A 15,781-nucleotide genomic window follows, 5' to 3' on the forward strand; every position below is an offset into this window, starting at 1 on the left:
GATGATGCTGGGAGGGTTTATGTGGTAACTGGGAGGGACTGGAGTGATACTGGGGGAGGAGGGAGGGTACTGGATAAATCCTAGAGGGATACTGGGACTTATTGAGCAGTACTCTGTGTGTTTATGTGTGTGTGTGTGTGTGTCTGTGAGGTGATGTACTGGAGAAGTACTGGTGGGGCTGGGTGGGGATGCTGAGATGTAATTGAACATACTGAGATATACTGGGACATACTGTGGGGTGGGGGTGGGGGGCTGTTGTGTCCCGGAGCAGGACCAGAACCACCCTGAGTCTGCACTGTCATCCCCTGACTTGGAGACCACAGAGAGAGGTGGGGCAGAGAGTAGTGGTAGGAACTGAGGGCTGTCTGGGAAGACTGGGGGTGACTGGGAGGGTCTGGGATACTGGGATACTGGAAGGGGAACTGGGAAGGACTGGGAGGGATTCAGGAGTACTGGGGGGTACTGGGGGGCACTGGGGTGGGATAAAGAGCAGGCAGTGTGAAGCACTGCAAGGAACAGGGAGCACTGAGGTGGGCACTGGGACTTCCAAGAAGGAACCTGAGATGGAGATAAGGACAACTGGCAGGAACTAGGAGCACTGGAAAGGAACTGGAAGCACTGGAGAAGAATGGGAGAAGATGAGATCACCAAGGATGAACTTTGTATGGGGCTGACTGGGAGCACTGGAGAGGAACTGGAAGTACTGGGAGGGAACTAAATGATGGAAGCACTGAGGATGGACTTGGGATGGGCCAGCTGGGAGGAGTGGGAGCATTGGAGAGGAGCTGTGAGCACTGGGGAGAGATGAAGGGGTTGGATTGACAAGGAGGAAGTGGTAGATGTGGAGAAGAACAGGGAATGATGGGTTCACCAAGGAAAGAGCTGCAATGGGGTCAACTGGGAGGAACTTGGAGGGTCTGATCCCTCCTACCCCACCCAGCCCTGTCCAGCACCACCATGCCTGATGTGGAGATGGCCGAATTTGGGGAGGCCGCCCCCTATCTCCGCAAGTCGGAGAAGGAACGGTTGGCTGCCCAGACCCGCCCCTTCGACCTGAAGAAGGACATCTTCGTCCCTGATGAAAAGGAAGAATATGTCAAGGCCACCATTGTCAGCCGTGAGGGCTCCAAGATCACTGCTGAGACTGAACATGGCAAGGTGGGGGGACCCCAGCCACAGCTGGGACACCAGAACCTCAAAATAGCACCTGTATTCCACATGGGACACAAAGAACCCAACCCACCTTCTCTAGAACCCAAGAAACATCTAGACCCCAACATGCCTTCTCCAGCACCTACTATATGCTCAGATTCCACAGCATCTTCTCTAGAACCCAGGAAATATCTAGACCCTGATCCACCTCTCCCAGAACCCACTGGACAGCTAGACCCCATCCAATCTCCTTTGTTACCCCAGAGACACCCAGACCCCAAAACATCTTCTTTATCACTTGAGGAACACCTCTGGCTCTCAAGGGAACACCCATCTCCCAGCCCTTTGGGAGGGAACAACTGGGCAACTCCTTGCCCTGTGTTCCTGCTCCATGGGGTCCTCCTTACCTTAAGCAGACAGTGACGGTCAAGGAGGACCAGATAATGCAGCAGAACCCCCCCAAGTTTGACAAGATTGAGGACATGGCCATGCTGACTTTCCTCCATGAGCCCGCCGTCCTCTACAACCTCAAGGATCGCTACGCATCTTGGATGATTTATGTAAGTTGGGAGCCCATGAGGTTCTTCAGATGCCATCCAAAACTTGGATGCCTCTTCTGGAGACCCCTTGGGCCATATAGATGCAGGATGTCCCTTCTCCAGATCTCATGGTTCACCCATAATTGGGATGGTCCTTCTTCACACCTCTTGAGCCACCCAGAACCAAGATATCTCAGACCCTTTGGGCCACTCAAAACCAGGATGTCCCTTCCCCAATTACATGGGCCATGCAGAACTGGAACATCCTCTCTCCAGACCTCTTTGGTCCCCCACACCCAAGATATCCCATCTCCAGACCACAGGGGTCATCTGAACTCAAGATATCACCTAGACACAAGGATCAATTCTGCAGACCCCCTTGACCACCTGGGGGGTTACACCTCCTGACTTTGACCTTCTCCTTTCTCCAGACTTACTCAGGGCTCTTCTGCGTGACTGTCAACCCCTACAAGTGGCTGCCTGTCTACAATGCTGAGGTGGTGGCTGCCTACCGGGGAAAGAAGCGGAGTGAAGCTCCACCCCACATCTTCTCCATCTCTGACAATGCCTACCAGAACATGCTGACAGGTAGGAACCTTCTGCAGGGACCCCATACTATATTCCCTTATCCTTTCTGGGGAGCAGGAGATGTGGGGCAGAGCCAAAGTGGGCTCCAGAACCTCATGTTTCTTCTCCTCATCCCACCAGATCGGGAGAACCAATCCATCCTCATCACGTGAGTGATCTCATCTGTAAACACTGTCTTAGTCCTGCTTACAGCTAAGACACCCCCACCTGGCACATAGCCCCTCCCCTTCCCCCTTGAAATCATGCCTACTGGCCAACCCTTTATCACTACATGGCTTTGTCTGTGGAGGTCCATTATTCATCCATCCCCAGTGAGTCCCCACCCCCAGCACCATAGCACAGGTATCCAACTATTGCTCTCCTTGGCTACCTTCAGTGGAGAATCCGGGGCGGGGAAGACAGTCAACACCAAGAGGGTCATCCAGTACTTTGCTGTCATTGCTGCCATTGGTGACCGTGGCAAGAAGGAGGCAGGGGCCCCAGGCAAGGTAAGGGCAGTGGGTGCGGGATGGCAACCTGGGGTATGGCCAACATTCTGCCACTTGTCTGTCCAACTAATAACCCAATCAACCACACAAACAACTATCCAACCTAATACCCAAAAATCCAACAAACCAACCAACCAACCAACCAACCAACCAACCAACCAACCAACCAGCCAGCCATCTATCCAACCTTCCATACATCTGTCCCATCCCCATCCAACCAACTAACCATCCCTCCATCCACCTATGGCATCAACCCACATCCCTGTCCATCAACCCGACCACCCATGCAAACCTTCATGGACCACTGTGTTCTCCCATCTATCCATTTCAACCTCACACCCTACATCCCCTGCCCCTTACTGTGAGAACCCCCCTGACACTGTCCTACTCCATCCAGGGCACCCTGGAGGACCAGATCATCCAGGCCAACCCTGCCTTGGAAGCATTTGGCAATGCCAAAACTGTCCGGAATGACAACTCATCCCGATTTGTGAGTGTTGGGGGTGGAGTTTGTGAGGAAGAGTCTATGGGCTGGAGTTCATGGGGAAGGGTCTGTGGAAGAAGGTGTTCTGGGAGAAGGCGGCCACTACCACCCTCTTCCACTATTCTTCCAGGGGAAGTTCATCCGGATCCATTTTGGGGCCACTGGGAAGTTAGCATCAGCTGACATTGAGACTTGTGAGTAGGTTGAGGGATCCATGAGAGGACATCTTGTTGCCCTCCCTCCCTCCCTCCCTCCCTCCCTCCCTCCCTCCCTCCCTCCCTCCCTCCCTCCCTCCCTCCCTCCCTCCCTCCCTCCCTCCCTCCCTCCCTCCCTCCCTCCCTCCCTCCCTCCCTCCCTCCCCCCTTTTATATCTTCAAGCCTCTCACCATTCATCCACCTGGCCCTTTATCTCCTCATGCCAACTTCCACCCATCTTCTCTTCATACCCACCCCAGACCTCCTGGAGAAGTCCCGTGTCATTTTCCAGCTGAAGGCTGAAAGAAACTACCACATTTACTACCAGATCCTCTCCAATAAGAAGCCAGAGCTGCTGGGTGAGCCATGCTCCCAATGTACCCACACATACCTGATCCCACATCCCTTTTGAGACCTGCCTGTCCCAACCCCTTTTTCTCCTTTCAGACATGATGCTGGTGACCAACAACCCCTATGACTATGCCTTCATCTCCCAAGGAGAGACCACAGTTCCATCCATTGATGATGGAGAGGAGCTCCTGGCCACAGATGTGAGATGGGAGGCCATCAGGCAGTGTGTATGTGTCTCTGTGGGCTGCAGAAGATCTTGAACACATTTTTGTCCCATAGAGTGCCTTTGATGTCCTGGGTTTCACCCCAGAAGAGAAGAACTCCATCTATAAACTGACAGGAGCCATCATGCACTTTGGCAACATGAAGTTCAAGCAGAAACAACGGGAAGAGCAGGCAGAACCAGATGGCACAGAAGGTGGGGTCCAGCCAAGGCAGAGGTGGAAACTGGAGTGAACTCCACGATCCTTCTAGGTTCATATTTTCTCTTTTTCATCCTCAGAGGCAGACAAGTCAGCTTACCTAATGGGGCTGAACTCAGCGGATCTTCTCAAAGGGTTGTGCCACCCTCGGGTCAAGGTGGGCAATGAGTATGTCACCAAGGGGCAGAATGTCCAGCAGGTGAGTAGGAGATGCCCAACATGTCCTCCTTTTGGGGTGACATGGTGCCATCTCCAGCAAGGAGGACACCAAGAGGCCACTCTCACTGGTGGGGCATCCCTCTTCCAGGTGATTTATGCTGTTGGAGCCTTGGCTAAAGCTGTGTATGAGAAGATGTTCAACTGGATGGTGATGAGGATCAACAATTCACTGGAGACCAAGCAGCCACGGCAGTACTTCATTGGTGTGCTGGACATTGCTGGCTTTGAAATCTTTGATGTAAGTCCTGGTTAACTGTGTTGTGTTGACCCCATTGGGTCTAGAATTAATCCTATTGGATGCTCAAATGATCTTGTTTTCATTTGTGTTGACCCAGTTGGGGCTCAGGTTGACCCCACTAAACATATTAGTTGCTCTGTTGGACACATTGGCCATCTCCTCTCTTCTTCCCCAGTTCAACAGCTTCGAGCAGCTCTGCATCAACTTCACCAACGAGAAGCTGCAGCAGTTTTTCAACCACCACATGTTTGTGCTGGAGCAGGAGGAATACAAGAAGGAGGGCATTGAGTGGGAGTTCATTGACTTTGGCATGGACCTCCAGGCCTGCATTGACCTCATTGAGAAGGTACCACCTCCCCCAGGATCTCGTGGGGGCTGAAGGGACCTTTGGGGAAGGGTCCTTTCAGTTGCAGCTTGGCAGGAATCTCAAAGTTGGCCAGTTGGGTTGTACTTGGTAGTACAACCAAGTGTTGTACTGTAGCCAACATGTTTTTTTCTTCCTAGCCCATGGGAATCATGTCCATCCTGGAGGAGGAGTGCATGTTTCCCAAGGCCACGGACATGACATTCAAGGCCAAGCTCTTTGATAATCACCTGGGCAAGTCGGCCAACTTTGGGAAGCCACGTAATGTCAAGGGGAAACAAGAGGCCCACTTTGCCCTTGTCCACTATGCTGGGACAGTGGACTACAACATCATTGGATGGCTGCAGAAGAACAAGGACCCCCTCAATGAGACGGTGGTGGGGCTCTACCAGAAATCAGCCCTGAAACTCTTGGCCAACCTCTTTGCCAACTATGCTGGGGCTGATGCACGTAAGAGGAACCCCCTTCCTCATCATCTGGGCTTCTTCCCACCCTGTCTCTGTCCTATCTCATCCTTTCTTCTCCAACAGCTGTGGAGAAGGGGAAAGGAGCTAAGAAGAAAGGTTCCTCCTTCCAAACTGTCTCTGCTCTGCATCGGGTGAGAATGCAAGGGTTATTCGTGGACCCCAGGGTGTGTGGGTGTGGAAAAAATGTCCTAGGGCAAGGGATGACCCTTGGTGGGATAGGCTGCTGGGGTGTATTCATTCCCTTCATCACCTCCTCCTCCATCTTTCAGGAGAATCTCAACAAGTTGATGACCAACCTGCGATCTACCCACCCTCATTTTGTCCGCTGCATCATCCCCAATGAGACCAAGTCTCCTGGTGAGCTGATCCCTGAAGGTTGATCCAGAGGACAGTGCTGGGCCCTGGCCAAAGGTGGTGGTGGGGAACAGTGCTTTGGGGCAGGCCTTGACTCACCAGTCTTGATGACCCACCAGGTGTGATGAACAACCCTCTGGTAATGCACCAGCTCCGCTGCAATGGAGTGCTGGAAGGCATCCGCATCTGCCGCAAGGGCTTCCCCAACCGCATACTCTATGGGGACTTCCGCCAGCGGTAGGCACAGAGGAGAAAATGTGGGGATGGGGTGGACAACCCCACTGGGACTGATTTCAGAGGTTTCCTGTCCTCTCTCCTCACCAGGTACCGCATCCTGAACCCTGCTGCCATCCCTGAGGGGCAGTTCATTGACAGCCGCAAGGGTGCTGAGAAGCTCCTGGGATCCCTTGATATTGACCACAACCAGTACAAATTTGGACACACCAAGGTGAGGTCACTTGCTCTTAGTTATGGTGGTCCCACCATCCACAAGGATCTCATGGTAGGACCAGATGGACTCTATGGTCCCATTATCTACTTGTCTACCCATCCCTCCACCTCCAAATCCCAGCAGCACTTATCTTCATCTCTCCTCAAAGGTCTTCTTCAAGGCTGGGCTGCTGGGGCTGCTGGAGGAAATGAGGGATGAGCGCCTGGCCCGGATCATGACCCGCTTGCAGGCCCAAGTCCGTGGTTTCCTGTCCCGTCAGGAGTTCAAAAAGATCCTGGAGCGCCGGTAAGTGGTGAGATGGAGATGGTGTTGCATCCATGTTGAGTGGAAGCCCCTGGTGACCCACATCTTGATGTGGCTTCTCCAGGGACTCATTGCTGGTGATCCAGTGGAACATCAGGGCCTTCATGGGGGTGAAGAACTGGCCTTGGATGAAGCTCTACTTCAAGATCAAGCCCTTGTTGAAGAGTGCTGAGACAGAGAAAGAGATGCAGGTAGGACAGGGCCATGGGGGGAAAGGTGGGTGGGTGGATGGAGAGAGGAAGTGGTATGTGGGGACAAAAAGGAAGAAATGAGATTTACATGGTGCCTTTTTGCCTCCCACAGAACATGAAAGAAGAGTTTGGGCGGCTGAAGGAGGCCTTAGAGAAGTCAGAAGCCCGGCGGAAGGAGCTGGAGGAGAAGATGGTCTCCATGCTGCAGGAGAAGAATGACCTTCAGCTCCAAGTGCAGGCTGTGAGTGACCTAGATGTCCCAGCCCCTCACTCTTTTTTCATTCACCTCAAACCAAGCTTGCCCCTTCCAGGAGCAAGACAACCTGGCTGACGCTGAGGAGCGCTGTGACCAGCTGATCAAAAACAAGATCCAGCTGGAGGCCAAGGTGAAGGAGATGACTGAGCGGATGGAGGATGAGGAGGAGATGAATGCTGAGTTGACAGCAAAGAAGAGGAAGCTGGAGGATGAATGCTCAGAACTGAAGAAGGATATTGATGACCTGGAGTTATCGTTGGCCAAGGTGGAGAAGGAGAAACATGCCACTGAGAACAAGGTGAAAATGGGGAAAGGTCTTGACCTCAAACTGTAGGGAATTGAGCTGACTCAAGCCAAAGTAAGGGGAGTCTGGTGAAGACCCAAGGCTAGTTGGGTTGGGTTGACAAGAATCAAGGCTGTTTGGGTGGCCAAATTCAAGGCTGGATAAGTTGGGTCATGAAGACCCAAAAGTGCTTGGGTTGGGTTGTGATGATCTGGTTGGATTGCATCACCAAGAACCAAGGTTATGTTTTCCTAAATCTCCTGACTTAGACCCATCTTCACAAAGAGCAAGAACAACCTCCTGTCTCTTGTCCTACCTCTGGTACCAAACTGGAGGCCTGATATTTCTCCTCCTGCAGGTGAAGAACCTCACAGAGGAGATGGCTGGGCTGGATGAGATCATTGTCAAGCTAACAAAGGAGAAGAAGGCCCTGCAAGAATCTCACCAGCAAGCCCTGGATGACCTGCAGGCAGAGGAAGACAAAGTCAACACCTTGACAAAGGCCAAAGTCAAGCTGGAACAGCAAGTGGATGATGTGAGTATAGGCCAGTCCCACAACAGGCATGTAGTTGGTCCCTTGGGGTGTGGAAGTCCTTCTGGAGTGTGTATTTGTGGGGGCTGATGGGTTTGTGTTTGCCTCACTTGCAGCTGGAGAGTTCACTGGAGCAAGAGAAGAAGGTCCGGATGGACCTAGAACGGGTCAAAAGGAAGTTGGAAGGTGATTTGAAGCTGGCTCAGGAGAATATCATGGACCTGGAGAATGACAAGCAACAACTGGATGAGAGGCTGAAAAAGTAAGGGCCTGCACACTTGCTTTTCCTTTGCCTTTAACACCTCTGCTGAGCACTCGGGAGAATAACTTATTGATGTTTCTCCCCACACTTAGGAAAGACTTTGAGCTCAATGCCCTGAACACCAGAATCGAGGATGAGCAAGCAGTTGCAGCCCAGCTCCAGAAGAAGCTCAAAGAGCTTCAGGTGAGGTGGGCTTCAGCTTGGGGGTCAAGCAGAAAAAGGAATTGGTGCTCCCCATTATCTTCTTCATATCTTTGTGAGAAGTACCTAAACCAGTGTGCCACCCACCTGAGGTCAGAAGCCCATGGCATGTCTCTTGTCCTAGAACCTCTGTCATTTATTGCCTTGAAATGACTCATGGGCTCCTGGACAGGTTGGCTTTCATGGGGGTTAAGCTGAACCAATGGGTTTGGAGTACTCAGGGTAGGAAGAGCATCTTGGGTAGAATCATCTGAGATGAGCAGACCATCTGTGTTGAATCATGTTCATTCCAATGTCCTTAGAGAAGTTTGTGCTGAGTTGTCCATTAGTCCAGTTAGTTCTAGGACTGGCTGAGTTGAATGTCATCAAGACATTTGAGAATCTCAAGGTAACTTGAGAAGGTAGAGTGTCTTCAAATAAGGCCAGGTTGATCTGGAGAGCTCAGATCTTGACTAGATTGAAGAGAGCTGGATGGGATCAAGACTGGTTGAGGTGAAGGGTCTACAGTTGTCTGGGTTGAGCTGAAGAATCTACAGTTGGTTGAGTTGATTTGAATTGACTTAAAGAAATCTCCAGCTTGATCGGTTGAGTGGAGAAGTTGGGTGAAACCAAGTCTGCTGAAAACATGTTCATCCCTGGAGCACAGGCACGGATTGAGGAGCTGGAGGAAGAGCTGGAGGCAGAGAGGACAGGCAGAGCCAAAGTGGAGAAGCTGCGCTCAGACTTGTCACGAGAGCTGGAGGAGATCAGTGAGCGTCTGGAGGAGGCAGGCGGTGCCACATCAGTGCAAATTGAGCTCAACAAGAAGCGGGAGGCAGAGTTCCAGAAGATGCGGCGGGATCTGGAAGAGGCCACACTGCAGCATGAAGCCACAGCTGCAGCACTGCGCAAGAAGCATGCTGACAGTGTGGCTGAGCTCAGCGAGCAGATTGACAACTTACAGCGTGTCAAACAGAAGCTGGAGAAGGAGAAGAGCGACCTCAAACTGGAGCTGGATGATGTTGGCTCCAACATGGAACAACTGATAAAGTCCAAGGTAGGAAATAGGTCTCCAGCTATGAAGGGACAACACTTCCACTGCCCTCTCAAGGCTCCCTTTCATCTTCCTGCCCTTCCTGTTTGTAGGCCAATCTCGAGAAGATGTGCCGCACTATGGAAGATCAGATGAATGAGCATCGGACCAAGTCTGAAGAGGCTCAACGCACAGTCAATGACCTCACCACTCAACGAGCCAAGCTCCAGACAGAAAATGGTGAGAGGCTTGCTCCTCCCTAACCCAATTTCCCTATCTCTTACCTAGTGGGGTGGCTTTGGGGTGTGTCCCGCAAGTTATTATCCACCATTCCACCTGACAGGTGAGCTCTCCAGGCAGCTGGAGGAGAAGGAAGCTTTCATCAATCAGATGACACGAGGGAAACTCACCTACACACAACAGCTGGAGGATCTCAAGAGGCAGCTAGAGGAAGAAGTCAAGGTAGGGCTTTGCTGGGGGGTCAATGGGGCTGAAAGACACTTCCAGTGTCAAGGATGCAGTTGGTTTGGGATTGAGAGGTGCATCATGAGCTTGCCCTCACAGAAGGAGAAAATTAATTGAGAGTTCTCAAAAGTTCAGTAGAGTTGACGGGTTACAAGGAAGTTGGGTTCTCTTGGGTTAGGTTAGGTTGAGTTGGGTTGGGTTGCTGGAGTTGGAGTTGGAGAATGCCAACATAGCTCAAGTTGATATGGACACAATTTGTCCTCATCTCATAACTCTCTCCTCTCCCAGGCCAAGAATGCACTGGCCCATGCCCTTCAGTCAGCCCGGCATGACTGCGACCTTCTGAGGGAGCAGTATGAGGAGGAGACAGAGGCTAAAGCTGAGCTTCAGCGCTCACTCTCCAAGGCCAACTCTGAGGTGGCACAGTGGAGGACCAAGTATGAGACAGATGCCATCCAGCGCACTGAGGAGCTGGAGGAGGCCAAGTGAGTCATTTCCCCTTGAAGGGAGCTTCCATGGGGCAGGGGAGAGTGGATACTCTTCACAGTACAAGGATCCAGAGAATGTATAGGAATCTGGAGATGGAGGACGAGATCCAGAGCAGAGCTTCAGCCAGCCAGTGGGTGGAAGAAGGTTTGAGTTGACCCACTTGGTCCATGGGTCACCACAGCCAGGTTTTCTCCCACGGCAGGAAGAAGCTGGCCCAGCGGCTGCAGGAGGCTGAGGAGGCAGTGGAGGCGGTCAATGCCAAGTGTTCCTCCCTGGAGAAGACCAAGCACCGGCTGCAAAATGAGATTGAAGATCTCATGGCAGACCTGGAGCGGTCAAATGCAGCAGCTGCTGCATTGGACAAGAAGCAGAGAAACTTTGACAAGGTGAGAGGACCAAGGGTAGAAAGGGGGAAGGAGAAGGGTGGGAAGGGGGTAGAGAGATGTGGGTCCCATGAATCAAAAACAGGCAGGAGGATCCAGAAGAAAGCTGAACGACTTCCAAGGGCCATATTTTAGCAGAGCTTCAAGTCCCTTTCAGGAGGGTATTGGGGAAAGGAGGAGGAGGATGGAAAGAAAGTTCTTCATGGGCAAAACAGTAGCTGAGCAGGTTGGGTCCTCACAGATCTTGTCTGAGTGGAAGCAGAAGTTTGAAGAGTCACAGATGGAGCTGGAGGCATCGCAGAAAGAGGCCAGGTCCCTCAGCACTGAGCTCTTCAAGCTGAAAAATGCCTATGAGGAGTCACTTGATCACTTAGAGACTTTAAAGAGGGAAAACAAGAATCTCCAAGGTGAGACTGTGGTACTCCCTCTGCCCACCTTGTTGTACTTCACTACCTTTGACCAAGTCTGATGGGTTATCATCTGGGCAGAGGAGATCTCAGACCTGACAGAGCAGCTGGGTGGCAGCCACAAGACCATCCACGAACTGGAGAAGGTCCGGAAGCAGCTGGATGCCGAGAAACTGGAGCTCCAGGCTGCACTGGAGGAGGCTGAAGTGAGCCAAATCACATCCCTGTGAGGCCCTAATTTGTCCTAGTCTTCTCGGTGGCCCCCTAATTTCTCTTTGTCTCCACCAGGCCTCTCTGGAGCACGAGGAGGGAAAGATTCTGAGGGCTCAACTGGAGTTCAACCAGGTCAAGGCAGACTATGAGCGCAAGCTGGCTGAGAAGGATGAGGAGATGGAGCAGGCCAAACGCAACCACCTGCGGGTGGTGGACTCACTGCAGACCTCTCTGGATGCTGAGACCCGGAGCCGCAACGAGGCCCTGAGGCTGAAGAAGAAGATGGAAGGTGATCTCAATGAGATGGAGATTCAGCTCAGCCATGCCAACCGCATGGCTGCTGAGGCTCAGAAACAAGTCAAGACATTGCAAGGCTACCTCAAGGTAACCATCAGACCTCTATCTCATAATCATGTTGCATAAGTCCTACCACCCCAGAGTGGAAGAAACGTAGACTTTAAGCCGCTTCCCCATCCTCCCCATTCACCCTATTCCCTCATGCCACCTTGTAGGACACCCAATTGCAGCTGGATGACATGGTACGGGTCAATGAAGACCTGAAAGAGAATATTGCTATTGTGGAGAGGAGAAACAACCTCCTCCAGTCAGAGCTGGAGGAGCTGCGGGCAGTGGTGGAACAGACTGAGAGGGCCCGCAAGTTGGCCGAGCAGGAGCTGATTGAGGCCAGTGAGAGGGTCCAGCTTCTCCACTCACAGGTGAGACCTCACATACCTTCAAGGACGGAGGTCACCTCCATCCATGAGTGTGGGCTTCTAATGGGTTGATTTACCAAGATCTCCAGATCCTTTAGGCCTGCAGAGCTGGCAGGGAGTAAGGGGGCATTAAGTACATGGGAGCTGAAGAAGGATAGGTCAGCAGTTCAAGAGACACCTCCTGAGATCTTCTCCTCTAACTCTAGAACACCAGCCTCATCAACCAGAAGAAGAAGATGGAGGCCGACATCTCCCAGCTGCAGACAGAGGTGGAAGAGGCCATCCAGGAGTGCAGGAATGCTGAGGAGAAGGCCAAGAAAGCCATCACTGATGTGAGTGCCATGGTGGGACCAACATCTAGAATACCTTCCACTGGAGTGTAATGGAGAACATGCTTTGGTCCTCCTTCTCTGCTTGCTTCTCTCCTTGGGCAGGCGGCCATGATGGCAGAGGAGCTGAAGAAGGAGCAGGATACCAGCGCCCATCTGGAGAGGATGAAGAAGAACATGGAGCAGACCATCAAGGACCTGCAGATGAGATTGGATGAGGCTGAGCAGTTGGCCCTCAAAGGGGGCAAGAAGCAGCTGCAGAAGCTGGAGGCTCGTGTGCGGGAGCTGGAGAATGAGCTGGAGGCTGAGCAGAAGCGCCATGCCGAGAGCGTCAAGGGTCTCCGCAAGTCCGAGCGTCGCGTAAAGGAGCTCAGCTACCAGGTGGGTTGTTTGAGGTGGTGCTGGAGGTGATCCACTCTCCCTTATGTCTCATGCTGTACATGACCTAGAACATGGTTGACCTGCTGGCTGAAGAGACATGGGTAAACTAGACCACCCACTGCATGTATGTCTGATACTGTAGTGGGATCCAGAATATTGTCTGGGTCATGAACCACCTAGGCCACCTCTCGGTCCCAGAATCCATGGGGTCTTTGCATCATCCAGAACCTCACGTAGGACCTCATCAGGGGTGAGAAGATACCTTCACACAGGGAGACAGCCCATTTTCTGCCCCACAGTTGAGGCCACCCACAGATCTAGAGAAGCTCCAAGAACATCATTAACTGTCTCCTGACCCTCATTGCTCTGGTGGTGATTCAAAGCACAGGTAGGGTCATGTCCTGACCCACGTGTTTCACCCCACAGACAGAAGAGGACCGCAAGAACCTGGTCCGGCTCCAGGACCTTGTGGACAAGCTCCAAATGAAGGTCAAGGCCTACAAGCGACAGGCAGAGGAGGCGGTGAGCACTGGAGGGACATCTGTGGGACCCCCCCCCAGGAGGGGACTTCATGGGATTGGGGTGTGGGAGAGGATGTGGGGAGTAGCAGGGGACCTTGGGGTGGCCAAGGGGTGGAGTGTCAGGGAGTGAGGAGAGCAGGTCAAGAGAAAGTGGGGAAAGTGGTTGGGTAGTAGGATGTCGAGATGGTGGTGGGAAGGATGGATGGATAGATGGATGGATGGATGGATGGATGGATGGATGGATGGATGGATGGATGGATGGATGGATGATGAGTAGTTGTTTGGGTGGCTGGAAGATGGGATATCTGGAGCCACAGGTGGGTCCATGGTGGGCCAGATGGAGAAATAAGAAGATAGGATGAAGGGACAGCTGGCAAAGTGGCAGGAGGCCAGACAGTGCTGTGTGCGACCCTCAGCGATGTCCCTCTGCTTCCTCAGGAGGAACAGGCCAACTCCAACCTGGCCAAGTTCCGCAAGGCACAGCACGAGCTGGATGAGGCAGAGGAGCGTGCCGACATCGCCGAGTCCCAGGTCAACAAGCTGAGGGCCAAGAGCCGTGACATTGGATCCAAGGTGTGATTTCCCCCTGCCCTACAACTGCCCCATAGCTGCCTCACAACTTCCTCATGCTCACAGTCCCTTTTCTTGTTCTCCATCAGAAGGGACTCAATGAAGAGTGAAGCTCTGGATCCCCAACAATATCCCCTGGACCTCCAAGTGGCCCACCCCCACTCCTAGCCCCCTAACCTTGGCCAGCCAATAAAAAGCATTGAGCAGCAGCAGTTTTTGTGGGGCTGTTTGTGTGGGGAGGGTGAGGTTTCTCCATGGCATGTCACCCATAAGTTGTCTGTAGCCCACACAAGATCACTAGCCATTGTGCAGCACAGTGTGTCCCACAGCATGATGCAACCAGACCTACAGTGCAAGGTGATGTGAATCACGAGCTCAGCCTTGAGCTGCCCCACAGTGTATCTCTATCCATGGTGTTCTGTAACCCCAACCTGCTCCACACCAACCTAGATCCATGTGGGGGGAGAGACAAGTCTATGCTGGGGTGGGGAGGGACCCCAGGAGGTGGGGGACAGCATCTAGGACTCCCACGTATGGGGCAGAGCCTGAGAGGACTCCTCAGGAATGTCTTGGCTCCTGAGGTTGCACCTTCTCCTGCTGCAGGTATTGTGGTCCCTCTGTCCTGGCCTCAGTGTTCCCCCAGCCACTGGCTCCTCCTTCCCACTGCACACCATGTCCCACAACCCCCCATGCCCTACTGATATTCTGTCCCATGTCCCTCCGTTGCTCTGGACTTTCCATCCATCACCCCACCACCTCTTGGCCCACCAGCCCTGTGTCCTCCATCTCCCATAGCCCTTCTACCTCCTCCATGTCCCCCTGGTTCCTGCATGTTCTCTGTATCCCACTGTCCCTCTGTGTCCTGCCTGTCCCTCCCCAACAACTCCTCTGTCCCTCCCCCCTTCCTGCCTCACCCTCCCTTCCCCTGTCCATCTGTCATCACATCTCTCCCAGTCCTGGTGGCGTCACATGATGGACCCCAGGGGACCCCGGCATCCGGGCGGCTCCCCTCCCCCACCAAATTCCAACTGAGGAAGGGTGGCATAATGTTTCTATGGAGCCTTATGTGGACTCTATGGGGCTCTAAAAAGACTCTATAGGGATCTGCGGAGCCTCTCTGTGACTCTGTGGAGCAGTTATGGGGCTCTATAAGGGCTCTGTGGGGCAGAGGAGATAGTCTGTGGGCAGGGGAGTGGGATCTATGGGGCACATTGGGGAGGTGGGGACCTCCCTGCCCACGGGAATGTGTCACCTCACGGGAACACTTGTCACCTCCTTGATGACAAAGTGGACACGGTGTTCAGGGACTGCTGCCAGACCCCCCCCGTCTTTCAGAACCCATCTGGCCCCACGGCGCCTCACTGGGGGGGACGAGATAACAATCTCCCCCCCACTCTCCGGCCATGTCCCAATATAGACCTGGCAGGGTAGAGCTGTCACCACCCCACGGGTGACAGGACATTGGCCAAGGACCCAGGCATCCAGGCCCCATAGGCACCCCCTTCACAAGGGTCCCTGTAGTCCTAGCCCCATAGATCCCCTCCATGCACAAAGAACCCAAGCATTTGGGCTCAATAGACCCCCCCCCCCCCCCCCCCAAGAAACCCAGGCATGTGAGACCCATAGAATCAGCACAAACCCCACCAAAGCACCCTGGACCCCCTAGATCACACACACATAAGGGACCCTGGCACCAGCGCTCCAAAGTTTCCTCTCCTTGCCCCCTCACCCCCGCCCCCCCGCCCCGAGGGATCCAGACGTCTGGGCTTCATAGACACCTCCTGCACAAGAGACCCAGGCATCCAGGCCCCCAGCATACCTCACATCCCACCCCTAAAAGGACAACCCTTGCTCTGCCCCATAGATCATCCTGTGGGGTGAATATGTGGGTCCTGGATGCCAGGGTCACTGGAGAGATGCCACCTTGTGGCTGGGGAAGTGGGTGGGAGGTGCCCCCC

The 15,781-nt window shown here is 53.3% G+C and overlaps 1 protein-coding gene across 1 annotated transcript; it reads left to right on the plus strand.

Annotated features, from left to right (window-relative positions):
• Window positions 1-253: 253 nt before the first annotated feature.
• Window positions 254-14,032, plus strand: LOC131576624 (myosin-7). Its single transcript, XM_058833537.1, has 40 exons — window positions 254-329; window positions 941-1,158; window positions 1,569-1,712; window positions 2,123-2,279; window positions 2,400-2,427; window positions 2,656-2,767; window positions 3,165-3,257; window positions 3,382-3,445; window positions 3,707-3,805; window positions 3,894-3,997; window positions 4,077-4,215; window positions 4,300-4,418; window positions 4,527-4,676; window positions 4,852-5,022; window positions 5,181-5,490; window positions 5,571-5,638; window positions 5,777-5,864; window positions 5,981-6,098; window positions 6,186-6,309; window positions 6,461-6,597; window positions 6,680-6,806; window positions 6,919-7,047; window positions 7,118-7,360; window positions 7,704-7,880; window positions 7,994-8,139; window positions 8,232-8,322; window positions 8,987-9,376; window positions 9,466-9,592; window positions 9,696-9,814; window positions 10,106-10,302; window positions 10,509-10,692; window positions 10,931-11,096; window positions 11,178-11,302; window positions 11,385-11,693; window positions 11,822-12,025; window positions 12,229-12,354; window positions 12,457-12,732; window positions 13,159-13,254; window positions 13,692-13,826; window positions 13,913-14,032. Exons 2-40 carry the CDS (start codon window positions 958-960, stop codon window positions 13,931-13,933), a joined length of 5,814 nt encoding a protein of 1,937 aa, XP_058689520.1. The 5' UTR covers window positions 254-329; window positions 941-957; the 3' UTR covers window positions 13,934-14,032.
• Window positions 14,033-15,781: the final 1,749 nt, after the last annotated feature.

The sequence above is a fragment of the Poecile atricapillus genome, chromosome 2 (assembly GCF_030490865.1).
Source record: "Poecile atricapillus isolate bPoeAtr1 chromosome 2, bPoeAtr1.hap1, whole genome shotgun sequence".
Lineage (NCBI taxonomy): Eukaryota > Metazoa > Chordata > Aves > Passeriformes > Paridae > Poecile > Poecile atricapillus.

Bases quoted from the DNA above. Each gene is read 5' to 3' on its own strand.
- LOC131576624 (XM_058833537.1), top strand. From the start codon at position 958: ATGCCTGATGTGGAGATGGCCGAATTTGGGGAGGCCGCCCCCTATCTC. The intron at 1,159-1,568 runs GTGGGGGGACCC...TACCTTAAGCAG, and splicing joins CTGAGACTGAACATGGCAAG to ACAGTGACGGTCAAGGAGGA. The intron at 5,023-5,180 runs GTACCACCTCCC...TTTTCTTCCTAG, and splicing joins GCATTGACCTCATTGAGAAG to CCCATGGGAATCATGTCCAT.